Source organism: Numida meleagris, chromosome 23 (genome assembly GCF_002078875.1).
Source record: "Numida meleagris isolate 19003 breed g44 Domestic line chromosome 23, NumMel1.0, whole genome shotgun sequence".
NCBI classification, from domain to species: domain Eukaryota; kingdom Metazoa; phylum Chordata; class Aves; order Galliformes; family Numididae; genus Numida; species Numida meleagris.
In genome coordinates this window covers 498,522-522,983 of record NC_034431.1, presented here as the reverse complement: position 1 = coordinate 522,983, position 24,462 = coordinate 498,522, and the positions used below count along the sequence as shown (strand labels likewise).

Genomic DNA, 24,462 nt, shown 5'->3' with positions numbered 1-24,462 from the left:
AGTATTTGCATGCCCCCAGTGCTGGGATTGTGCTGACAGCTTCAGCCAGATCAGCACTTATCAGGATATCCTGAAGCTGTTAATTGCGTGGTCAGGGCAGGAGGGCAGGGTGCTGCTGCCCAGGGTGCAGCAGGGGCTTACCACGGGCAGCTGAGCTTCCCCGGCCACACAGAATTCTGGGGGCTGCCAGCTCTCCTGCTCGGCTTCCCATCGCCCGCCCTGAGAGCAGCCCCCTCCTCTCTTCCAGGTCCTGAGCAACGAGAACAAGCTGACTCTCAAGTCTGTCCGCCAGGAAGACGCTGGGAAATACGTGTGCCGTGCCGTGGTCCCGCGGGTGGGCGCAGGGGAGCGCGAGGTGACGCTCACTGTCAACGGTACCGCTGCCTTCCCTCTTGCTATTCCGTCCTGGCGTGTGGTTGCCGTGCTGATGGGGTGGGGGTGGGGGGGGGGGGGGTGGTCTGAGTGGTCTTGTCCAACCTTAAAGATTCTGTGATTCTGTGACCGCTCGTGGTGGTGCAGTTGGAATGGTGCCCTTGGAAATTCGCTTTGGGATGCCTGGGTGGGACCGGGGATGCTCCTGCCCTGTGAGCGCTTTGGGCTTTGCGTTCATATCCTTGGAGATTTGTGGGTTAAGCAAAAAAAAAAAGCATTATCTAAGACCTGCTTGGTTCCGTATTATCAGCAGGGGGTTATTGAGTAGCTGGGAGCTGGCGTTTTAAATCTTTAATAGATTTATCTTGCAAAACCCTCACAAGGTCGGAGAGCTCTGTTGTCTGTGTTGTACAGCTTGAGAGCTGGGAATGGAGCCTGGCTCCGAGATGGGCAGCCTAAGCAGCTCTTGGGGGAGCAGGCAGAGCCCTGAGCCCCCAGGATGTGCCCCTACCCCGATGGGAGCTGGGCAGCGCCCTGCAGGGTGAGGGCCACCTGGCTGGGACCCATGGCACCCAGTGGTGAACTGCCACCTGAATGTGCCCTGCGTGAAGGAGGAGAGCAAGGCAGGCTGCAAGTGGTATAAGCAGGGGATGAATTTTGCATCGTCTCTCACCTGCGTGACAAACCAGCAGGCTTCAGTCCCCGCTCGCTCTCAGAAAGAGAAGAAAATAAGCAGGGAAACAGCACAGCGTTAATTTTGAATGCGGATAACGCCAGTAAGAGGAGCCAAGGGCAGCACAGCGGGGGTCCCAAACGCAACCACTGCCTCAGCTTGCGCTCAGCTCCGCGGCGCCTGCATGCTCCTTCCCCGCCGGCTGCTGGGTTTTAATTACAATTAAAGAAGCTTGCGGAAAACAAAGCAACAAATTAACCCAAACAAAGAACCCGCTCCTTTCCCGACACCTCCCAGGCGCTCGGCGGGCACGGGGAAGCCTCGAGAGAGATGGAGAGCTGTGCAGCTGCATCCCATGGCCCGCAGAGCACCGGGGCCGTGCTGCGTGGACCATCCCCGGGCACCGCTGCAGAGCATCTCCTGCAGGCAGAGCACAGCGTGTCTAATGCAGCTAATGAATTCTTCTGAACGCTTCTTCCACCGCCATTTGAGAGGGGAAGTTGAACACTTCGTATTTTCAAGCGATTTTGAATCCAGAGGGTAATTCAGTTGTCTCGAGACCACCAGGTGCCTCTCTCCGTGGGCTGGGCTTTGTCACAGTGAGGTCGGAGATTCACAGTGGCAGGGTGAGTGGCACCGGGCGCCTTGGGCGAGTCCCACCTGGAGCGTGGGGACGCTGCTGGGGGGGGTCCCCATCCGCCCCAGCCTGTGCCTGCTGTCCCATGCCCCCACATCAGCCGCAGCCGCACGGCCCCTGCCTGCCCTCCCCACCTCCTTCCCTCCAAGCCAGGGCTGGAGGCCACCAGCCTGAGAGGCTGCAGATATGATTCAGAGCCTCGTTAGTGGGCAGGAGGATTATGCAAACGAGCAGCATTTGGCAGGGCTGGAGCAAGAGAGGCAAGAAGGCAGAGGAGCTGCTGGGGCCATAAACAATCAGCAGCAGCCTGATTTATAGCCCCTGTGTGTGCACAGCACCCTCCTGGCCACACACACAAGCCAGCCCAGGGCTTTGCAGGATCGAACCATGCTTCCCATTCCCAGCACCAGGACGGTTTGGTTTGCATGAACCCGAGTAGGATGGAGAGGTTGGGGCCATCCTGCCATGCTCCCCAGCCAGCAAGCTGCCTTCTCCTTTATGCGAGCCTCCAGGACAGAGCAACTAAATTGGCACCGGTGCACTAAAAATAACCACAACCGATAGCTCCATCATTTATATCCATAGCAACGTTGTTGAAAGCCTTTCTCTTGCCAGTGGGCTGTCTCAACGCCGAGCCGTGGACCGGCAGCTCTCATAGGGAGCCTGAGCCTGGTGGAGAATCAAACGCCGTCCTCGAACGCGACGAGGCTGCAGCTCTGCACTATTATTCCCGGGCATGTTCGTCTCACAAATGGTCTTTAGTCATCTGCTATTATCATGATGATAAGCCTTCGACTCTGAACTCCTCGAGCAATAATAAAACCCAAAGCCGTTGGCATTTGTGCCATTTAAAATCCACTCTCCTTGGGGAAAATGATCCTTTTTATGATTATTAAGCCATTTTTCTCCAGTGTCACCCAGTCTTGGCGCACCTCCAGAATTTGTAAGTAACACGCAACCGTTGAAAGAGAGAAAACGGCTTTTTCTTCTTAATTTGGACCTGCATAGCCCATCACTGCTCTGGGTGCCGTTGGCTTTGGGCTCATTGCCCATCAGTGCCATCACCGACACGTGCTGGGCAAGCCAAGGAGATGGGACCGTGCCTCCTGTGCCACCCCTACAAAGGGCAGAGCTGAGCCGGGCTCTGTTATCGGCCCTGGAACAGCCAAAGCCTCAGGGATCTGTTACCATCTTGGCACAGCACGGGGTAAACCAAACTCTCTGGATTTCTGGGTGGTTCTGTGTGGAGCCCGGAGTTGGACTCTGATCCTTCCAGGGCTGTGCAGCTCGGGATGTTCTGTGATCCTATGGGAGCCGGCCCAGCCCCTTCAGAGCCTGCACTTCCAGCGGGGGATGAAGGAGAACGCTCGCCTTGGGAACGTGCCGAGAAGAACGGCTTGGAAAGAGTGTTCAGGCAGAAAGCAGCTGCAGAATGTCTTTCTTATATATAAAAAGGGGCGCAAACATTTCCAGCAGCACGCCGGGGTGACCATTCTACCCAAATCTTGGAAAATGTGGCATCGCTGCCCTCTGGTTTTCCTCATAGCATCGCTGACAAGGAAGGGCATGGCTGTGCTGCTGCGGGGATTGTTTAGGGAGCGTGAAGCTTCAGTGCGGAAAGGACAGCGTCAGCGGGCGACTGGCTGCACCAAAGGGGAGAATTCAGCTCTGCGGCATGTTAACACGTGGCCAGCGCTGCCCCAAGCCCTGCCTGCAGGTAGGTGTGAGGGCAAGGCTGTGTTCTCCAATGAGCCTGATGAACTCCTGAAAAACAACAGCCACGGCCCAGAGCCAGTGTCCAAAACTGCTGAGCTGGGACATGGTGAGACCCGGCAGCCCTGCCCCTCGCATCCCTTCTCTTTTCTGCCAGCGGCAAGCCACTCATAGAAATGTAAATCTGCTGTAATTAAGAGTCTAATAAAGAGCAATTAGGATTGCAATTCTGCTGCTGCTCCCTTGGGGTGAGAGCCTCCAGGCCACGCTCCCATCTCTAACCGCTTTCCTCTCAACCTTCTTCCACCAAGGAGGGACAGGGACGTTTCGGTGGGGCTGAGCACCCCACATCCACAGGTGACAGTGCCAGCCTCAGCCAGGTGCAACTTGCTGCCTGGTTGTCACCAGTCGCTCTCCTCTCTCCTGCAGGGCCGCCCATCATCTCCAGCACGCAGACGCAGCACGCCCTGCACGGCCAGAAGGGGCAGATCAAGTGCTTCATCCGCAGCACCCCTCCGCCCGACCGCATTGTGAGTAGCACCCTAGGGGGCAGTGAGCTATGGGGCTCGGCCACGTCATGGGGTGCCCCACCTGTGGGCAAAGCACCCGCCTCGGGCTGACCCCACTGTTGCTTGGCAGGCTTGGTCCTGGAAGGAGAACGTCCTGGAGTCCGGGACCTCGGGGCGCTACACGGTGGAGACGGTCAGCACGGACGAGGGGGTCATCTCCACGCTGACCATCAGCAACATCGTCCGCGCCGATTTCCAAACCATTTACAACTGCACCGCGTGGAACAGCTTCGGCTCCGACACAGAGATCATCCGGCTCAAGGAGCAAGGTGGGCACGGCCGGCGCGGGGCTGCGGGGCAGCAGGTGCTCCATAAAGCTGCAGGGATGGCCGAGAGGAAGGATGGAGGAGGCGCACCCTGAGGGTCCCAGCTCCTGGCAGAGGGGCAGGAGGTGGGGAAAGCTCCACTTTGCCTCTCTTACTGGAGGCAGAGGGCATGGGCAAACACACGGTGCGAGGTGATGCCCATCCACCTGCAGCATCATTTATAGCCACAGGGAAATGGGAGCGGCCGCTCCTTCCGGACCCACAGCCCTCAGGGGGCCTCGGGTTGGCTGGGAGCTCTCCGTGGCAAGGGAGGGACGCGGCTCCAGGCGGCTCGCTCAGCTCCTGGAGGGCCTCCAGTCCTCTTCTATTTTATTAAATGCCAGGGCAGGCAGGTGGATTGCTCTCATTAAGCCGTGATTTATAGGCAAGGCTGCCGTCCAGATTAAATCAGAGCTAAATGAACCCCTTAAAATTAGCCTTGGGCTTCTTCCAACACAAACACAGCCAGCGGTTTCTCCGGGTCGGCTGCCAGCCGGCGGGAGCACCCGGCGTTGGCTGGGGGTCCCTGCTCGGGGATGTCCCCGCAGCGGGCAGGGGGACGCCGTGGGGTGGCCGTCCCCTTCATGGGAGCAGGAGCGCTCCGAAGGCTGGCGTGGGCGCCTGGGCCGTGCACGGCTGTGGACACTTGCTTTATTTTCAAACAGGTACGGAAATGAAATCAGGAGCTGGTATGCAAGCAGGTACGGAAATGCTGAGCTGACGGTGAATGCGAATTGTCCCCAGCCGTCACCACGCCTGAGGAGCCGGCGTCCTCCTCCCGGCGGGGCAGGCGGGGGCGTAGGGCAGCGCAGGGCAGGGGATGGGGACCCGGGGGCTCCGGTCCCGCTCCGCTCCATGGCGAGCCGCCCTGCCTCTCTGTGCCCCAGCACAGCCCCATGGCAGGGGGGGATAACGCACAGCCACGATCGGCAGCGAAGGGACGGCCACGCTGAGCTGCCCCCTCACCTCTCCCTCCTCACCCTTCTGGTCCGTGTCTCCCGGAGAGCCAAACACCTCAAAAGCCCCACAATGAGTCACTGCCTTTGGCAGGAGCGTGGCATCGGGTCACCCGGAGAAGTCCCAGCACCTTGCTGCCATTCAGCTGGGTGCTGCTGGGGCAGTTTGCTGCTCAGCTGCAGCAGGGCGCTCACTTCCTTACCTGTTTGCTTGGGAAACCCTCAGTGAGGAGCAGAACAGTGCTGTGTGTGTCACGGCACCCATGGCCTGGCTCAAGGGATAGGTGATATGTCTAGGGAGAGGCAGGCGAGCCAGAAACTGAAAAGCGTCAGCATGAGCCACGTGCTGGAGGGCTCTTTACAGTGCAAGCAGAGCCTCAGCTTGAGCAGCACGGGGTTGTATTGCTCTGCAGGTCCTGAGATGGGGTTATGCTGTGGGGGTCCCGAGGTCTTAAGGGCAGGATGGAGTTTTCGGTCAAAAAAAGGCATATGTGCAGCCCAACAGGATGAGTGGTGTCCTCTCCGGTGGTGCTGCCCCAGACAAGATTGTTTCTCCTATTTCTCTGCAGAAAAATGAGCTCCATCTGAAGGGCAGTGAGATACTCTCCCTTGTCACCCAGCTGCCACCCGTTAGGCTGCCAGGTTCTGCTTTGGCCCCATGGCTCAGCATCCTTCCCACTCCTCTCCTGCCTCAGGGAGGGTGCTCAGGTTTCACTCCCGAGCAGGAGCAGCAGTGGGGTGACAGCCCTTGGCTTTGCGTGTGATCTGTGGGGAGTCATGCAGGGCACGCATTTATCTCCCCATCATCTGACTGCTCCTGGGAAGGGTTCCCCTCTTTGGGCTTAGAAATGCAGGGAGCCTGGCTGCAGTTACACGGGCAGGTGGTGGTGAGCTCCTCCAGGTGCGGGATGGGGCCCTGCACACCCCATCACGGCCACCCCATCCCTCCCAGCTGCCCGGAGTGCAGGCAGGAGACCTGTGATGGCAAAGGCAGAGGTGGGCTGATGGCTCTTGCTTTACCTGTCCCCAGGGACCTTACACCTGCGCCGTGCAGGCAGCTCTCACCTCTGCCCATGGTGCTGGTGCCTGTCTCCATCCCTCTGTGCAACCTCTCTCCCAGCCAGCTCTGAAGTCATTTCTCTTTCCTAGCGGTGTCACTAGGCTGTCTTCTTTTGCCCTTTGCACCCACAGCACTTGAGGGGCAGCCATTCATCCGATAAACGGCGTGGCCCCGTTGGAAGCAACCAGCTCCTTGGCTCCCTCCTCCCTGCACGCGGGGGAAACTGAGGCACAGAGAGGTCAGCGCCGCCCCAGCTGCAGCACGCGGCAGAGCTACACACTCCGCTCCCTGGGCTCTCGCTGCCCATAGGGATGTGGGCTGCAGGGGGAGCGGGAGAGGACCCCAATCCCTCCCCGTGGCCGAGCTGCTTGCCGATGGCCGGGGGGGTCCTGCGCTGCGGAGAGCCGCCCGCTGCCCTCAGCCCCACTTATCTGCGCTCTCCTTCCTCTTGCAGAGTCGGTGCCGATGGCGGTGATCATCGGGGTGGCCGTGGGGGCCGGCGTGGCGTTCCTGGTGCTGATGGCCACCATCGTCGCCTTCTGCTGCGCCCGCTCCCAGCGAAGTAAGTGCAGCGCGAGCGCAAACGGCCGCACACAGGGGCACCCAACCACGCTCCCATCGTGGGGCAGGGAGCGCCGCGGGTTTTCCTCCTGTGCCAGCCCCTCCTCTTCCTCCCCTCCATCAGAATGCCAGCACCTGGGGCATCGTATTGGCATCAGTTCCATTGCGGTGAGGTCAGAGGTAAAGAGACAGCGGAGCGCTTCCACGCGGGCGAGGACTCGTTTCCTGCCCGACCGCTGCAGGTTCCTCTCCCAGGACAAATTTTAGAGCTCTGTGGCATCGGTTAAACAACAGCCTGCAAACAGAGTGTCCCTGCGGGAGGGACACGGCGGCCACCCGTAACTCTGGGTGGCATCTCCTGCTGAGGACGCAGCAGGATGGCGTCTGGAGCCCATTTGTTTTCTGGAAAAGAAAGGAAAAAAAGGCTTTATGGCACAGCTGGTGTTGTACTGTTGGTGACATAACGGCCCAGTGTTATTTAAGGGGAGCACTCCTGGGGGAGGACATGCAAGACAGTAATTAGCTTTTTGCTGTGATTAAATACAGAGGCTCCTGCACCAGGAGCGTCATCCCAGCCAGAAACAAAGGCCCAGGAAAGTAATAGGGGCCGCTCGGCACAACCCTAAGGCGTAGGGCAGCGGGCAGAGTGATGCCGAGGGGAGGAGATGGGGTGAGCCCAGGATGGAGCCTCAGGGCGCAGGCACCGAGCTGAGGGCTGCTGGGGGCTCAGCTTCACATCCGTCCCTGGTTTTCTCCTCCGATCCGTGCTGCTGTTCCTCCTCCCGCTGCTCGCCCAGTTTTTCAGAGAGGATTTCTTCGAAGCATGCCTGACACCTTCAGGGCAGCCGGCGTCGCCGCGTGAGAGCAGAGCTGCGTTGGTCCTCGCGCCCAACGCGCTGGCTGCGATCCGTCCCTTGGCCTTTCCCTTCTGGGGCTGCACCCCACAGCTGGGGCTGGGGCTGGGGCAGGGCAGGTCCCCAGGGTGGGTGGTTGCCTGGCACTGACCCCTTCTCCCTCTCTGCCCAGATCTGAAGGGGGTGGTTTCTGCCAAGAACGACATCCGCGTGGAGATCGTGCACAAGGAGCCGGCCTCGGGCAGGGAGACGGAGGAGCACCCCACCATCAAGCAGCTGATGGTAAGGACTTCCTTCCCCGCAGTGTGAGCACCTCACAGTGCCGTCCTGGCTGCGCTGGAGATATCAGTAAGTGCAAAAGCAGCACGTGCTGACAGCGGTTTGCCCGGGGAGCGGACGAGCCGGAGGTGGTGGTGGGTTGAGCCCGGCTGCTCCTTGTGCCATCACACTGGGAGCCAGCTGCCTGCACTGGTGCTTGCTGGGTTGTGCGGTAGGTGACAAACGAATCACGGAATCACGGAGTCATTAGGGCTGGAAAAGACTTCCGAGATCATCGAGTCCACCCCCACCATGCCTGCTAACCCGCAGCTTTTTCTTTCCCCGTTGCTTTTCCCTGGGAATCACGCTCGGTTGGTTGTTCCGCAGCCATCTGTGACCTGTGCTTCTCACAAATAATTATTCATGCGTCTGTAAATTCATTAACACCTTAGGAGACGCGTCACGCTGGCTGATTTGCATATGTTCACGTTATCTCAGCACGATCCCACGATGCTATGGGTGGAGGGAAGGCTGCCAGCCCAGAGAGGCCAAAAAGCAAAGGGAGCATCCACTGCGGTGTGCAGAGCCCGCAACCAGGGCCTCGCATCAGCACGGCCACGCTGGGACCCGACCACGGGGACTCCCCATGAAAACCCTTTTGTCTCCCGTAATGAACCCAAAGAATTTAATATCCGCTCTGTGGGATTCGCCAGCCCAGATGAAAGCGGTGCAGTTTTGCAGAGCGCTCAGCACGGGGCAGATTAGGGAGCACCATGAATGATGAGGCACCATTTCCCCGCCGTGCACGACCTTGAGGAGTCCCCTCAACCCAGGGTGATGCTCTGTAAGCAGGCGGCTTTGCAGCAGGGGAAACTGAGGCACAACACATCAGGGATGCAACGTCACATCCCGCAGCGCTAGCGCGTCCCACTGCAACCCAGAGTTGGACTGGATGATCTCGGAGGTCTTTTCCAACCGTGGTGATTCCGTTCTGTTCTGTAGCGCATCACAGAGGGAAGTGAGAGCATCCCAGCCTTGGGATGGGGAATGCCGCTCACCCAGGGGGGCTGTGGTGGTCTTTCCCAACATTAATGGCCGTGATTCAGCATCACGAGGGGCCGCTGGACTCATCCTTCGGGGCCACACTGCTGGTCCCCTGCCAGGACCTTGACACCTGCAGCCGGGGGGATCAGGTGCTCCCCGGGGCAGCCCTGGGTGCGGGCTGTCCCTGCGCTGGGTGCTGCGGGACGCAGCGCCTCTCACGGGCGTTCTTCCTTCCAAGCAAAACTCAGGTACTTTAATTTATGGCATTTAATAGCCGCATCAAAGGCCTTCAGAAGATGAACAGAAAGTGCTGGAGGGTACATTTCCACAACCACTTACCTTTTTAAAAAGGGAAAAAAAAAAAGTAAAAGCAGGAGAGCGAGCCCTGTGGGGTGCAGCACTGCGGCTCCGTGCCGAAATTCCAGTGGCCGGAGCCGCGCGATCGATGCGAGCTGAGATAAAAGGCAGCCGAAAAATTGGCCGGTAATTAGCCAGCCTGCGCAGCCCCACCTTTCTGGAGGAAGGGTAATTAACAGCAGCGTGTAATTAACGTGTACCTTGATTGTGGTCAGCCTTCAGAAAGGAAGCAGTGAGGTGGAGAGGATCCCTGCTGGGGCACTGCCCAGGTCAGCGCCGAGCGGTCCCAGCACGGGCAGAACCCTCAGGGCCCCGCATGTTTTGAGAAGAGCCAAAGTGGGGGATTAAAAAAAAAAAAAAAAAAAAAAGTAATCAAGGCTTGCTTTCACATTAATTACGGCACTGTGTCTATGCCAAAAGCCAGCTGGGATTTTTTTTTTTTTTTTTTTTTTTCCCTCGAAGTTGTGGAGTAGCCAAGTTCAGAGGGGGAGGAAAGAATGAGAATGCAGAAAAAGGAAAAAAGAAAAAAAAGACAGAAGAGAGGTGGGGGTTTCTCTGGGCGATTTGCATCCATGGCTGTGGCTCAGCACCATGGTCCGGAGCAGAGGGACCAGTGCAGGCAGTCAGGGTGCTGATGTCTGCCCGCTCCTTCCCCAGATGGACCGGGGTGAGTTCCAGCAGGACTCGGTGCTGAAGCAGCTCGAGGTGCTCAAGGAGGAGGAGAAGGAGTTCCAAAACCTAAAGGTGAGCCCCGGGACATGGCCACACCCCACCCCCAACCCCCCCCACCCCCCAGGCTGCCTGCCCTTGTGCCACCTCCTGGGCCACCCCGTCCCCATGCTGGGTGGGATGCTGGGGGTACCACCAGCGCTGCCGCCTGCTCCATTTGGGGAAAATTAAACCCGTGCAGTTGGGGTGCCCCAGTGCAAAGGAAGGGGTTTGGGTGCCCCCCCCCCCCTCCATCCCGGGGAAGGGTAACCTCACCAACAGCCCCCCCCCGCCCGCAGGACCCCACCAACGGCTACTACAGCGTCAACACCTTCAAGGAGCACCACTCGACGCCCACCATCTCGCTGTCGGGCTGCCCCGCGGACCTGCGGCCGGCCGGCAAGCAGCGCGTGCCCACGGGCATGTCCTTCACCAACATCTACAGCACGCTGAGCGGGCAGAGCCGCCTCTACGACTACAGCCAGCGCTTCGTGCTGGGCATGGGCAGCAGCTCCATCGAGCTGTGCGAGCGCGAGTTCCAGCGCGGCTCCATGAGCGACAGCAGCTCCTTCCTCGACACGCAGTGCGACAGCAGCATCAGCAGCAGCGGCAAGCAGGACGGCTACGTGCAGTTCGACAAGGCCAGCAAAGCCTCCGCCTCCTCCTCCCACCATTCCCAGTCTTCGTCCCAAAATTCGGACCCCAGCCGGCCCCTGCAGAGGCGGATGCAGACACACGTTTGAACCGGGGGGGGGGGACGATGCGGTCCCCATGGGGCTGGGGACCCTGCGCGCTGGGACAGGGGCGCTGGAATCAGGACCCAAGAGCGGGGCCATGGGGCTGAGCACAACCCCGCTGAGGACACAGGGCCTGGGGACAACACCGTCCCCGTGCCCACCCCACGGCTCCACTTGCCCCCACCCGGCTCCTTTCCTTCCTTCTTGGTGTTCGGTGTCCATAATTATAGAGTCCGTTTCGGGGGGTCCCGTCGTGTGGGATTTGGGGTGGGGGGGGAACACGCCAGCGGGGACGGGGACCCCCCGAGCACCCCGGGAAGGGCCTCGCCGCGCTGTATCGCGGGCAATACAAGAGGTGTTTCTCGTGGCATGCCTGGGGTGATGGCCGCGCCGCGATGAAGACTGCGCTGGCAGCAGCTTTTGGGTCACTTCTCCTTGGGTGACCCCAATGGGAGCATGGTGGGGGGGCCGTGGGGAAGGTGGGCTCAGGGGATGCCTGGTGCATGGGGAAATTGAGGCACAGGGATGGCTGCAGCCAGGGCACTGCCACTGGTGCCGCAGGAGCCAGGACAACGAGCAACACAGCAGGTAAGGAGCCTCTGGAGGGAGGGGACAGGGGTGCTGGGACACAGAGCACAAGGGGACAGGTGCACCTGGGGACATGCACAAAGGGACACAGAGGCAGGAATGTGGAACATGAGGACATAGTGACGTGGTGCCTGGAGTTGCGGGATGGGGGCTCAAGGCAGACGGACACATTTGGGGGGACACTGTAGGCTTGGCAACAAGGCATACACACAGAGACATGAGGACATGTGCAGGGGGACACGAACACAGGCACAAGGACACGGCCCAGGGACACAGTCACACAACAGGGCAAGAGTGGGATCTCAGTCACTCCCTCACCGCGACTCCAGCCCGGGCACAGAACACCCAGCCCAGACGCACCAGGACCTTTATTGGGTGCCAGCAGAGCCCCCCAACACCCCAAGGTCCATGGGTCCCAGGGCTCCCCCCCCTTCCCCAAATCCTGGGGGATGCAGGATCCAGGGGGGCCCCACGTGAGCAAGGCGCCCGTGGTGGGACAAAAGGCACCTTTGGGGAAGGGGGAAGCCCCCACAGCCCCAGCACCCCCAGAGCACAAGCCCCCCTCTCTGTACGAGGCCACAGAGGGGGGAGGCCCCATGATAAATAATCTTTTAAATTAATTAAATTAATCTGCATCACCGTGTCACCCCCACACCCTGCCATGGGCCGCCTGGGGAGGGCTGTGGGGCTCAGCCCCCCCACACCAGCACTAAGGCACGGGGCTGGGCCAACGCGTATAAAGAAAATAAAAAAAGGAGGGGGAGAGAAAGGAGGAATTAAATATCTGGGGGGGCCCAGCTGGGAGGAGGCTGCAACCCTGCCTCCTGCACACAGGGGACTCCCCCAGGACCCCCACATCAGCCCCTCAGGGCCCTCATCCCAAATGCAAGAGTATCCAAGGGAAGAGGGGGGCTCCAGTTTGCCCTGCTGTGCCCCCCAGACCTGCTGGGAGGGAGGTCCCCTCCCCAAAATCTCTCCAAAGTCCTCATTAGCTTCAGTGTTTCCATATGAAAAGTCCCCGCTCAGGGGCTCCCTGCGCCCCCGGGGCCGGCGCAGCCCCCACCCTGCCACCAGCATCTTGGTGGGGGGGGACAGTGACACCAGCTCCTCCAGGGCCACCGCAGGCTCCCAGGTGGGGACTTGTCCCTGCGCAGCCCCATTGCCCTCAGAAGTAGGTGAGGTTCTTGACCAGGCCCAGCTCCAGCATGCGCTTGATGGCCACCGCCTCGTGCGAGATGTTGTGCTCCGAGGCCTGCGGGACAGCAGCAGGGAGTGAAACCAGAGCCCTGCCCAAAGCGGGGGGACAGGCGCAGTAGGGGGGCACTTACGGCCATGGACTTGAGCGTGATCTGCTCATAGTAGTGGATGGTCTGCTTCTTGTTGGCCGAGTCAGGGTACCCGAAACCCGCGATGTGCACCAGGTCGCAGAAGTGGAGAGCCAAGGTGATGGCCAACAGCCCCGTGGTTGGTTTCTGAGGGGAAGGATGGAGAAGCCATGGGGAGAGCTCCAAAACCCAAACCCCCCACAGGATACGGGGCCAGCAGCATCCTTGTTTTGGGATCATTAATGGGTTTCCACCCACAGCTGCACAATGGGTTTGGCACAGAGATGTTCATGCCGTTACCTGTTTGACCTTCCGTGGCTGCTTCATGGGGAGGTTGAGCAGTTTAGCAGCAGTTACTTCCATGTAGTATGGGTTGAGGATGCGCACTTGCTCCGGGTTGGCATCCCAGATCAAGGGGGGCTGCTTCCAAAACCCTTTACGAACCTGCAAGAGGACGGAGACCTCTCGCTGAGAGGTGAATCCCCCATCGTGCTGGGGATGAAGTCATGGCCCCCAGGGACGGGGCTGACTGTTCCCCTCCCCACTTGCCCTCTTCTTGTCGTTGAGGATGGCCTCCATCCACTGGAAGTCCATGGGCTTGAAGGGCACCAGCACCAGCAGCGTGTTGGGGTTGTTCTCTGCCTGGGGGTCGAAGTGGGCTGACTCGGGGTAGAAGAGCCGCATGGTGGTCTTGGAGCCCACGTCCTGCTCGTAGCCATGCACTGGCGCGTTGTTCAGCCTGGGGCACGGGGACGTCACTCAGCGGGTGATGAGGGACACGTGGCAGGCACCTGCTGGTGGCACGGGGCAAGGGTGGGTGGCCCACAGGGACACCCAGGGCTGTACCTGATCACCACGTCGTAAGTGTTGATGGTGTCCCCCATGGAGCTGTTGCGGAGCCGGTGCCCGTTGCCCACCACCACGCACCTCCGGCACTTCAGGCTGCGGGGGAAAAGCGGCGCCTGAGGCAGACATGCTCAGAAACGAGGGGCTTTAACCTCAGAGGGGTTTCAGCCCTGCCTTGACTACACTGCAAAGCTCCCCATGAACCAGCCCTGCTCCCAGCTCGCCGAGCTGGCCAGGTCCCTGGTGATGCCTTTGCATGACTTCACATGCAAACGTTACCCCCCCAAGGAGAGCAAACATGAGAAATGACACCAAAACCCCAACCCCCCCCCCCGCTGCGTTACCTCTGGATGCTCTCAGGCAGGGAGTAACTGGTGACCGACAGCAGGCGCAGGAGGACATCCTCTGCAAAGCAACAGCGAGGGGAAGGTGACAACGGCCCCTGCAGCACAAAAGTGCCCACCCCGTCCCCATGTGGTCACTAATCCCAGCGCCCCAGACCCGGGGATCCACTCAAAGTGCCCCCACTTCTGTACGGATCACAAACAGGGAAGCAGCTACCCACGGACGGACAGACAGACGCCCACCCCGTACTCGGGGAGGCGGTGGCTCACCGCTGCCTTTGGTGCCGTAGGGCAGCTCGTAGAGCGACGGCGTCCTCACCCAGAAGTAATCCTTCAGCTGCAGGAAGAGCGGGCGCTCCCTCGTGTAGCTGCAAGGAGCGGGGGGTGGTGAGGCCGAGGGACGGGGTCCCGGCTGCCGTGCCCCAGGCCCCCCCTCCCATTACTCACTTCCCGATGAGCTGTGCCGCCTTCCTCTCCACCTCCCCAACGGGACACGTGGTCTTGTTTTCTTGCACAGGGAAATAAAAGCTGCAAGGGGAAGAGATTAGAAGCGGTGCATGTTCCTTCCCCTGGGAGCAGCAGGGAGTTGTTTCTGCTGCTTGTCCCCATGGGCTGGGCCAACACCACAAGAGCTGTGGGGTTTACGGCCCCTGTGTCCTGCCAGGGACGGGATCAGCACCACCCTGCGCCCTCGCCCCGTGAAGCGCACGCCCAGCGCTGTACGTACCTGTCCTCCCGGTATATCGAGTACCACACCATCACCAGAAACAGCGCCAGCACTCCCAGTATCTTCCCTCCTGTGAGCCAAGAGAAGTGCTTCAGCACGGGGAAGGGAAGCAGGGAACAGAGGTGTGGGAACCTCGAGGACGGGCAGCAATGAAAGGGGCGCGGGAAAAGGAGAGTGCTCATGGCAGTACACCACATCCTTCCCTCCCCAAAGGATTTTCCCTGAGGGTTTTCCACGGCCGCACGGCTCCCAGCATCCCTGAGCGAAGCACTGCGCGGCCGCTGGGTGTCAGCATCGGAGAGCAGCTCAGCTCCCAGGCACCGCGCACCCGCAGCCCCGGGGACGAGCGGCGGCGCGAGGAAGCCGTGCTGCTCACAGAGGCTTCGGGGACATCACAGGCGGAGGAAAAGATCTCCGCGATCCTCGCTTCCAACCGCCATCCCCTCCCCGTGTCCTGCACCACGTCCCTAACGGTGGCCGGGGTTGGGGGTGGCAGTGGAATAGGGACCCGGATGCCGGCACGGTCCGAGCACGGAGAGGGGATGAAGGAGCAATCTGACACCCAGCCCCAAACCAGCACCGAGAGGGGATGCTACGACGCGACTCACGGGACTTGTTGATCATCTTTATCAGCAGGGCGGGCATCAGCCGAGGGCCGGAGCTCTCATTGCTGCCGCTGCCGCTCACCTGGGGTGGGAGGGAGAGGTGCGTGGTCAGATCACAGGATCACTGAGGCTGGAAAAGACCTCTCCGCTCCCCAGCCCACCCCACTGCGCCCACGTCCCTCAGTGCCACATCCCCATGGGTGCAATCCCCAAACCCAGCATGGGAAAAGCTTCCCCCAGGAGAAGCCACAGGGAGGAGCGGGACCCATTTGCACCTCCAAACCCGCGGTGCCACCAAGCTCTGCAGCTTTATTCCCATTTAAACCCAAGTCTCCCTGACCTGCATTCAACAAAACGCCCCATTTCTACATCCCACGAGCTGATAAAAGCCATTAACGAGGGATCCCGAGGAGCCCCTGCCCTACAGATGAGCACACACTGCAAACCACAGAGCGCCCCGGCCACTGCCCCTCGGTGCCGGCAGCGATGCCCCGAGCTGGGAGCACAGCCCTGGCTCGTGGCAGTGATCACCTGGACGGGATGAGCGTCCCTTTGGCTTTGCAGCCAGCACCCAGCCACACCGAGCAGAAGCATCTTGCAAGGACGGGGATGGAAAAACCAGCAGGCGGGGAGGGCAGCACGGATTTGCTGCACAGTTCCTGGTTATTTACCCCTTTACAATGCGAATGCCAGCGAGCGGTGCCAGGCTGCGCCCCTATGGAGGTCTGTGGGGCTGGGGATCAACTCACCATGGGGAGAAGATTCGGGGACCACCCGTAGGAAAGCTCACCACCCTCGAGGACGGCTCCAGCGCTGTGCCACGTAGATGGGCACCTCCAGCCCAGCCTTCCCACCCCAGAGCACAACCTGCCCCTGGCACATCTCCCAGCAGGGTGCGGAGGTGCTTGTGCTGAGGCATTCGTCACCCAGGGCTGCACCGCAGCCACCGCCTGAGGGATGTCACGTCCCCGCAGGGCGGGTGTCACCCCCCCTCTCCAGGGCGGGTGCAGTGAGCGTTTGCTGTGGGCTTTGGGGTGTCACCAGGAAACACACGATGGAGAGGAGAAGCAGGACGGACCCACTGGAGCCCAGCTCTCACCCCCCTCATCACCAGCAGGAGGAAAGAGATGAGCACAAGTCCGAGGCAGGACGTGGAGCCCTTAACAGCGTGCTGACAGTGCTGATAAGGGATGGGAAAAAGTGTTGCTCACACTCCTTGCACAATCCCATCTGGTGCTGAATCTTATCTCCGCCATAAAGCACAGGTAGCAAACAATGGGTAACGAGCCCTGAAACCTGATGTGGGAACCCCAAAAGGACACGTATTTAAAGGAGGGATGAGAAACCCATGGATGCCCCACAGCTGTGTGCCCTGCAGAGCTGCTTCCTGGGAGCCCAGAGCCAACGCTGAGCAGAAATCCCTCCCGTTGGCTTCTGCCCCAGCACCAACCCCCCCAGCAGAGCCCTGAACAAGTGGTGCTCCCCTCCCCGAGGGGGAGATGCTCCAACGGCACTAAGCACGCTCTCAGCCCGCTGTTTGCTTTTACATTCCAGCTCTCTTTTTAAATACTTTTTTCCCCCCCTCCTCTTTATGATCTTTTTCTCCAGGCCTGTAGGCACAAGCCGGCCTTTATGCAAAACCAACCCAAGGCAGGCGCAGCTGGAGCGGTTTGGGGAGGGAAGCAGAGCGCACCCGGCCCCACACCAAGGCTGAGAAGGAGGAGTTTGGGAATGAACCCAGCCTGGTGGGGCCTGAGCTGCAGCAGCATCCCAAAGCGGGACGGTGTGCGCAGACCCAGCTCACACAGATGCTGGATGCTCGCTGCTCCCACAGCATCCCCAGGTGAGATTTGGGGTTTCACCTCAAAGAGATGAGCAAAAAGCCCCTTTTCTTTGATGTCCGCACAGCGTTACCTCCACAACAGCCCCGGGCTGAGCGTTATCACCATTCACCTCGCTGAGAAGCGCCGTGCCGACGCTTCGCCCTCGCCGCGGGCTGAAACTTTGGTGCAAAGCTTCTCACCCCAGCGCTGCACAACAAACACCAGCACGGATCAAACAGGATGCAGCAAAGTGCAGAAGGTCTGCAAGGAGCAGGGTGCACAGCACCACAGCCCCACTGCACACAAACCCCCACAGGAGCAAAGCAAAGGGGCCCTGCTCCCCTGCACTCTACTTCAGGGAGCCCTACCTCGGGGGTACCCATCCTTCGGTGGGTCGCAAGGGCGTCACAAAGCACACAAAATCTTTGTGTGTTCCCACTGTAACATGGAAATTTGGGAGCAGAAGGCTGGCATAGCAAGAGGACACCTCCCACTGTCCCCGCCACTCGCCCCAGCACCTTGGCCAGCGAGCATCTCCATGGCTCACCCCATACGCACGCAGGATTTTGGGGAACGGGAGCAGAGGTGGATTTGAAGGGGAGCACGGTGAGAATGGGGCACATTGGCAGCAACCAGAGGCTCAGGCTCAGCAGAACCCAGTGGAGGTGAGCAATGCACACGGGTGGCACGGCCCCGGTGCTCCCCGACCCACCGCCGCGCACTGGAACCCCCGCAACCCCACACCTTCCCCAGGGGCACTGAGAGCAGTGGGGCGAGGATGAAGGGGAGTGCTCCAGTGCCAATATGAAATCAAACAGCTCTGCGAGATTTACAGCTTCAATTACCGGAGGAATCCGTCAGATGTCAGTCAGTTGGCTGCATGCACACAGCACCACGGTGAGCCCAGGCTCCCCAGCAGCACCCACACTGCCAAGACCTCACCCTGCGATGCTCCAAACAAGAGGGAATGGTCCAAGAGCCGCCTCCAGTCCCGTGTGCCCCCTCCCCGCCGGCTGCTGGTTCAGGCTGGGTGGCATCAGCATTCCCAGGGCAGCTCCCACCTGGAGGAGATGCTCGTTCCTCCGGGGATAAGGGATGTGCACGGATCACAGCATGGTTTGCCAAAAGGAGACGTGGGATAGGCACGGACCCCAGCTCCAGGGCGGCTTTTTGGCACGCTGAGGTGGGAGCAGAGGCATCCCATCACCCAGGGGCTGGTACGGAGGTGACAGGGGGAGCGCCGTGCCACGGGGCAGTGGGGAAGAAACTGGAAAACGAATGGGGAGCAGCTCCTCACCCCTTCCTGTTCCCCCATGGGGATTTTCCAGGCTGGGATGGAGACCTGGGCATCCTCATGGGGTGCCTCATGACCATCATGAGCAACTGTTGTAAAGAGTATTTAAAGTAAATCTTAATTGACCTTGAAGAGGAAATACAATGTTTCATTGGCTCATGGTATCAGGGCCCTTTGAGCAGCTGACCAAAGATCTAAGATAGGAAAAAGCAGCACTAATTTTATGGGCAGGTGAGGCCTTAGCACAATATTTACCTGTGACAAAGGAGCAATATGGGTGCTGCCAACAGAACCCAGAGCTCACCCCTGGGCCACCCACGACACATCCCAGGGCAGAAAAACAAGATTTCCTTCTTGACAGGGCTCCAAAGCTGCCAAGATCTCTCACGAAGCAGCCTACAGGGAGAGGCTGCAGCTCTCCAAAATCAGCCACCAAAGCACGCGGCCACCAACCCAGCACAGGGACGGGGCACCCCGCGGGCACAGCAGCAACACGCAGCCCGACAGGAGGGGTGCCAAGGGACAGCACCCCACTGTGTGCAGCCACAGCGCCCGTCCCTGGGGACGGCCAAAGGCGGCAGAGTGGAGAGGTGCCACCCACTGGGGTCAGGTAACCCCACTAAGACCTTCCCTGGGGTGCCCCACAGCACGCGCAGACCCACACCCCACCTCACCAGCCCCACAGGTGCCCCCACCCAATGGTACTCACGGTCCGTCTGCGCGGTGCAAGCAGAGGGGGCAGCAGCTCCGGGGGCTGCGGGGCTACGGGGCCATCCTCTCTTCCCCTGGTGAAGGAAAACGGGAAAACCTCAGTGCGAGGCTGGGGGTGCTCGGGGCACATCCCCTCTCGGGTGCTCAGGGGCTCTCTGCCCCCTTCGCTTTCCCCAAACTTCCCGACCTCTGCATCCTCCCCGCAGTTTGGAGAAGGAAAAATTCAATTTCCCCCAGAGAAAAGCATCCACGCACAGCACCCCTTCTGCTCAGCCAGTTCCAGAGAAACTGCCTTCCCCACAGCTGTGCTTAATTACCCAGATAACAAGGAGCCAGGTGGGGCGAGGGTAAGGATCCAGCCCCAACCCGCAGCAGGGCTCCTTCGTTGGGGTCAGGTGTGCGCCAGCATCGTGTTCCCAAGTGCGGGCTGGATTTTGGGTGGCCCCGGAGGGGGATGGGGACTGAAAAGGGAACAGGAGCAGTGTCAGCCCGTGTGGGTGCCGCTGGCCCAAGGGGCAGAGAAGGTTTCCATCCCATCGTGGAAAAAGCCACAAGCACGGAGCGTTCCACTGGAAACCATCAGAACCGAAGCACTGCATGGAATTAAGTTGGTTTTGGCAAAATTAAATTTTGGAGGGGAAAAAGGGAAAAAAAAAATTCCAGCGGTGACGAAACATCCCATCCACGGCACCCGAACAAAAGGGCCTTTCTTCCCCACGGCCCATCCCACGTCCTCCCCGCACCGAAGCAGCCAAGCGCTGCTCCCCAGCCAGGAGACGGCGGGGGAACCTCTGCTCACAGCTGGAAAGCACCCGGTGCACAGAAACCCTCTGCACAGCACCTTCCATGCCCCCGCACCTGAGCTCCTGAGTGCATGGCGCTGAGTCAGAGCACCGCACCCAGAGCACATTCGTCGCTGAGATGAGCGCACAGTTCTCTGCACCCATCACGGGGTGCACGTGGGGCCCCGCGCCCTGCCCTGCTCCTTGCAGCCTGCATCCCATCCAGCAGCTGGGAGCAGCACGGCGCTGCCAGCCTGCACAGCTCCCACTCATTTTAGCTCCTCGCTGGAGGAAAGCACGAGTACATTCAGTGGGCAGCAGAGGAGATGACGGCCGGCTCTGCTAGCAGCAGGCGCTCACCCCCACGGGTGCTCCATCCCAACGCCCAGCACACGTGGTCCAGGCGCTGCGCGATGCCCAAGGACAGGCTGCAGGGCAGGCAGCCAGCGCAGGAGCGCAGCCTTTGTACCTCCAGCCATGAGCTGCCAGCTTTGTTAAGGAGGAGAACATCCCCCTGGAGAGCTGCTGGAAAGCACTTCATGCGGGGCAGCACCGGGGGGATGCTCCCTGCCCCGCAGCCCCCCGCCCTGGGAGGATGCTGCAGGGTCCCAGCAGCCCGTCAGAGCTCCCCAGCCGCAGCAGCATGTTTCCCAGAGTCCTTTCCCACTGGTGCATGCCCCATCCCACCCCAGGCTGGTGGCTCCAAGCAGCCCCAGGACCTCTCCAACAGAGGCAAAGTGCAGCTTTTATCGCACCATCTGCTCTTCCCTACGCCTCCAAGTTTCACAACATCTACAAACCCACCGTGCAGGAACCTGCCTGCCTGCCCCCGCTGCCCAAATTACCCCAAACCTCCCCAGCGCAGCGCAGCCCTAAGGATCAAACCCAGCAAACTCCCCCCACCCCACACCTCTTAGCGATTCCGGCAGATAACCCAAACCCTTCTGCCGCGGGCAGGCCGCCGTCCCCACGCTGCATTGCGGGCTGGGGGTTCCCTACCCTTCCCGCTGATGGCTGCGTTTCCCCTTGCTCATTTTCCGCCCATCTTTAATTCATCGACCGCTCATTCCTCCCCGGCTCGATCAGGGCGGGCTGCTCCTGGAAGGCACGCTCCCTCCTCATGGCGAATCGAGTCGCTTTCTTTAGTAGAAAAAAAAAAGAAAATAGTGATCATAGTCATAAGCAACAGAGTCGGAAGGGACACGCTGCAGTGCCAGCCCCCCAAAAAATCCCTCGGTTTGGGTACAGCCCCCTCCCTCCTCACATCGGCCACCCCAGCACGTCCGTCTGTCCGTCCACGCCACGCATGGAGCGCAGAGCAGGATCCATCACATCGTCCCAGCTGCTGTCACCCCCAAAGGAGGGAGCACAGCCATGGGGCGGAGACACGCGCGGATCCGCGCTCAGTGCCCCCTCAGCAGGAGAGCAGCCGGAGCCACTTCCTGGCCACAGGAACCCAGAGAGCATCACCAGGGAGGAAGAGGAGCAGGAAATTGCTGTGGTAGGGTGCAGTGCTCCCAGGCTGTAACAATGCGGCATCACCCAACAGCCAGCGCTGCCCCACGTCAGCCCTGAATCAGCTCCGAGCTGTGCATGGTGCCAGCACCGAGTGCTGCCATCACAAAACGAACCTTCTTGCTTCTTCAGGGAGGGGAGCACCCCCAGTCCCGCAAGCACGAAGGGCTGCGGGCACCAACAGAGGTATGAGGACACCCAACACATGGAGGAGCAAGGTAAATAAGGATGATTTGAACACACGTTTACATAATACAAATAACCTGTCCGTTCCACTCGTAATGTAGCAGAGATGGGCGTTCCGCAGGGATCCCCGTGACTGTTATTTTCAGGAGCCCTAGGGCATCCCTTCCTGCTCCCCACCCCAACACAGCCCAGCCAGCCCCTTGCTCCCCGTGGCCCCGCTCCCCGAGGCAGGAGCAGGAGCCGCACCACGCGCAGACCGGTGATGCACAACACACACCTCCATCTCCCCGACCACAGAGTCAGTGCCCCGCTGCTACCCACACCGCAGAGCCAAGGAAGCAGCAAAGCAGGACCCCTGGGGACGCAGCTGGGTGTGACCCGGTGGCCAGGACAGGTGTCACCCCCGCCAACCACGGTGGCTCCAGACGGTGCCACCCACATCCCCGTGTAGAGCCAGAGGAGGAGAACCCCAGACCCGCAGAATCCCAGCATCCCGACCGGACATGGAATGGAGACACCCCAAGGAAGGGAGCAGTGATGGCATTGCTCAACCACTTCCCCGTGCCTGGGGAGGGCGTGCACGCAGGAACCGGATGCTGCGGGTCCCCAGCACCCCACAACCACCACTGAGCACCCAACCCAATGGAAACGGGCACAGAGACCCAGGAAGGGGCACAGTGCAAAGCGGCCACGGGGATAAGCTCGTTACGATGGCCACAATCAAGGATTGTTTTGTCAGTAGCTAAACCACCCCTGGAAAGCCCTCGGCTTGGAGAAGGCCAAGAGCGACGCTTTCCATCAGGAGACCCTAAAAATGCATTTCAGCAGCAGGATGGGGAAACGAGGAGCTCCTCTGAGCGGGTCTGGTCCCACAGCCCGGGGACGCTCGGGGTGGCCGGAGACGTTTTGCAGGAAGAGCGGCCGGGGGAGCGGGATCAGCATCTGGAAGCGATCGCGGCGGGAGCCTCTCCCAGCAGCGCGGCGCAGCAGGGAATTCCAACGGCGTGAGCTCAGGTTCGGGGCTCCTCCAAGGAACCAGCAAGGAGCAAATGGAGCAGAGCTGCACAACGCAGCGCCCTGCCCGTCCCACCTGGGCGCGCTCTGCACGGAGCACAGGGGCACGTCCATTTCCCCTTTGCTTTCTCGGAGCAGTCCTCCAATCCCACCCACAGCACGTGCACGCACTGGCAGCTGGAAACACCGGGAACGAGCAGGACCCAGCCCTTTTTTTGTTGTTTTTTCTTCCCTTCTCCCCAGGAGACGTAGGTTTCCTAGAAAAAGGCTCAGGAACACAGGCTTCCCCCGGGGGCACCCAAGCGGAACAGGGAGTGAAGTGAACAGTAAAACCATTTCCTCCTGCTGTCACACGGCCAGGGCCACGCGGATCCGCTCCCACCACAACGTGCAGGGACGTGTCCCAGTGCCGCCGGGACGGCCAGGAGCCACCAGCACCGAGCACGGGGAGGGCACAATGGGAAACCCAAAGAAGGCATCGAAGTCATCCATGTGATGGATGGAGAAGGCGCGAAGGCAAAACCCAAAGAAGGCACCGCGGTCATCCATCCCCGTGCTGGGAAAGGGCTTAAATCTGTGCTTCCATCTGATGGATGGATGCTGTGGTCACCGCCAGGTCCCTGCCCCGCAAACACCTGCGAGAATCACCAGCACAGATGGACACCTGGAGCCCGGAGCCTTCCTACTGACATTCCTCATCACCCCCATCCCTGTAGGACTCAGAGTGCTGGCATTAACGCGTCGCCCGGAGCTGGAGGAGCAAGCAGCCTTTAATGATGCAGATAATTAAGCACAAGCGTTAGGAAGGGTCCGGCAGCTCCCATCCTGCGGCTGGTAGCAATGTCAGGAGCTCGCTGCAGCTTGGACGTGCCCTTAAAGCATCGGAGTTCCTGTTCTGCAGCCGAGCAGGGCTGTGACCGCCCCGGGTCCCGTGGCGCTGAGCTCCAGCACAAATCCAGCGCGGTTCCCCGAGCACCGGGCGCTCAGCACCTCACCGCCCACGGACCGGGGCCACCGGGCACCGTGCACTCACGCAGGAGCAAAACAAACCCCCCAGGGGAAGATTCCCTTTGTTCTCCGCTCCCTAAGAACAATGAGACCCCTCCGAACACCGCAGCGAGCGCTCGGTGGGCCGAAGTCCCGCCGATGATTCTATGATTCTCCTTCGGGGCGAGCATCCTCGCGTCCCAGCGGGAAGGCGCCCTGGCTGCAGGGTCCCACGCAGCGGGGAGGGCCCCGCTCCCACCACTTCACCAGGGCGCTGCTTTGGGTTCTGCATCCAGAGGATGCTGAGCGGCGGCAAAAGGCCCCGGCTCCCCGGACAACTCCCGTTCTGCTGCGCGGCCGCGCCTGAAAGCCAAGAGAAACGGGGGGACGAGGGGGGCAGCTCTGAGCTCTCCATCCCCCCGGACCCGGAGCGCTCCGGGGCTGCACCCGGCCCCGGGACCCCACGCCCGCGCCCTGCGAAATCAGCGCACGGCAAAGCGCGGCGCTGCCCCGGCTCCCGCAGCGCCTCCGTCCCCCCCAGCCGCGGGTGTGCGGCCGGCAGCGAGAGCAGATGGGTCCGCGCTGGGGGTTCCCTAAGGCGGCACCGCACACACCCCCACCCCGGGCCCGACGCGAGGTTCGCGGGGGGCTGCTTTGCGCGGCTGCTCCCCGGGCACGGCGATGCGCGGCGCTGGGCGCTCTGCTCGGGTTCCATCGCACCTGGGCGCCCGGCCGCGCTCCTCTTCACAACGACACGCGGATGTACGGAGGCACGTACAAAGCCAAAGCACCGCAGCGATGCTCCGGCTCTGCCCCGCACCGCGGCCTCCGGCACCGCACCCCCCGCGCACCCCAAACCCCCCCGGCCCCAAAAGCAGCGGGGCAGAACTCAGCGTTTCGCAGCGCTCTGC

The 24,462-nt window shown here is 60.8% G+C and overlaps 2 protein-coding genes across 6 annotated transcripts in view; one reads left to right on the top strand and one right to left on the bottom strand.

The window, feature by feature from the left end:
- KIRREL3 (kin of IRRE like 3 (Drosophila)) overlaps positions 1-11,388 on the top strand; it is a 238,122-nt gene extending 226,734 nt beyond the window's left edge. For 2 of the 3 annotated variants that reach the window (XM_021376185.1, XM_021376182.1), the window contains exons 10-17: positions 248-374; positions 3,825-3,925; positions 4,035-4,233; positions 4,935-4,970; positions 6,740-6,847; positions 7,873-7,982; positions 10,017-10,103; positions 10,367-11,388. In XM_021376185.1, coding sequence (XP_021231860.1) covers positions 248-374; positions 3,825-3,925; positions 4,035-4,233; positions 4,935-4,970; positions 6,740-6,847; positions 7,873-7,982; positions 10,017-10,103; positions 10,367-10,810 — 1,212 coding nt within the window. In that variant the 3' untranslated portion in view covers positions 10,811-11,388. The remainder of the gene's footprint in view (positions 1-247; positions 375-3,824; positions 3,926-4,034; positions 4,234-4,934; positions 4,971-6,739; positions 6,848-7,872; positions 7,983-10,016; positions 10,104-10,366) is intronic. The other variant, XM_021376183.1, reaches the window with a different exon arrangement.
- ST3GAL4 (ST3 beta-galactoside alpha-2,3-sialyltransferase 4) overlaps positions 11,746-24,462 on the bottom strand; it is a 13,275-nt gene continuing 558 nt past the window's right edge. The window contains exons 1-13 of one of the 3 annotated variants that reach the window (XM_021376188.1): positions 24,272-24,373; positions 20,849-20,989; positions 19,066-19,141; positions 15,243-15,321; positions 14,635-14,704; positions 14,355-14,435; positions 14,178-14,275; positions 13,908-13,968; positions 13,564-13,659; positions 13,267-13,456; positions 13,018-13,161; positions 12,721-12,864; positions 11,746-12,644 (exon numbers count right to left, since the gene is read on the bottom strand). In XM_021376188.1, the coding sequence (XP_021231863.1) occupies positions 12,558-12,644; positions 12,721-12,864; positions 13,018-13,161; positions 13,267-13,456; positions 13,564-13,659; positions 13,908-13,968; positions 14,178-14,275; positions 14,355-14,435; positions 14,635-14,704; positions 15,243-15,321; positions 19,066-19,141; positions 20,849-20,883 (1,161 nt within the window). In that variant the 5' untranslated portion in view covers positions 20,884-20,989; positions 24,272-24,373 and the 3' untranslated portion in view covers positions 11,746-12,557. Of the gene's footprint in view, positions 12,645-12,720; positions 12,865-13,017; positions 13,162-13,266; positions 13,457-13,563; positions 13,660-13,907; positions 13,969-14,177; positions 14,276-14,354; positions 14,436-14,634; positions 14,705-15,242; positions 15,322-19,065; positions 19,142-20,759; positions 20,780-20,848; positions 20,990-24,271; positions 24,374-24,462 lie in introns of those variants that run through there. The other 2 variants (XM_021376187.1, XM_021376186.1) reach the window with 2 other exon arrangements.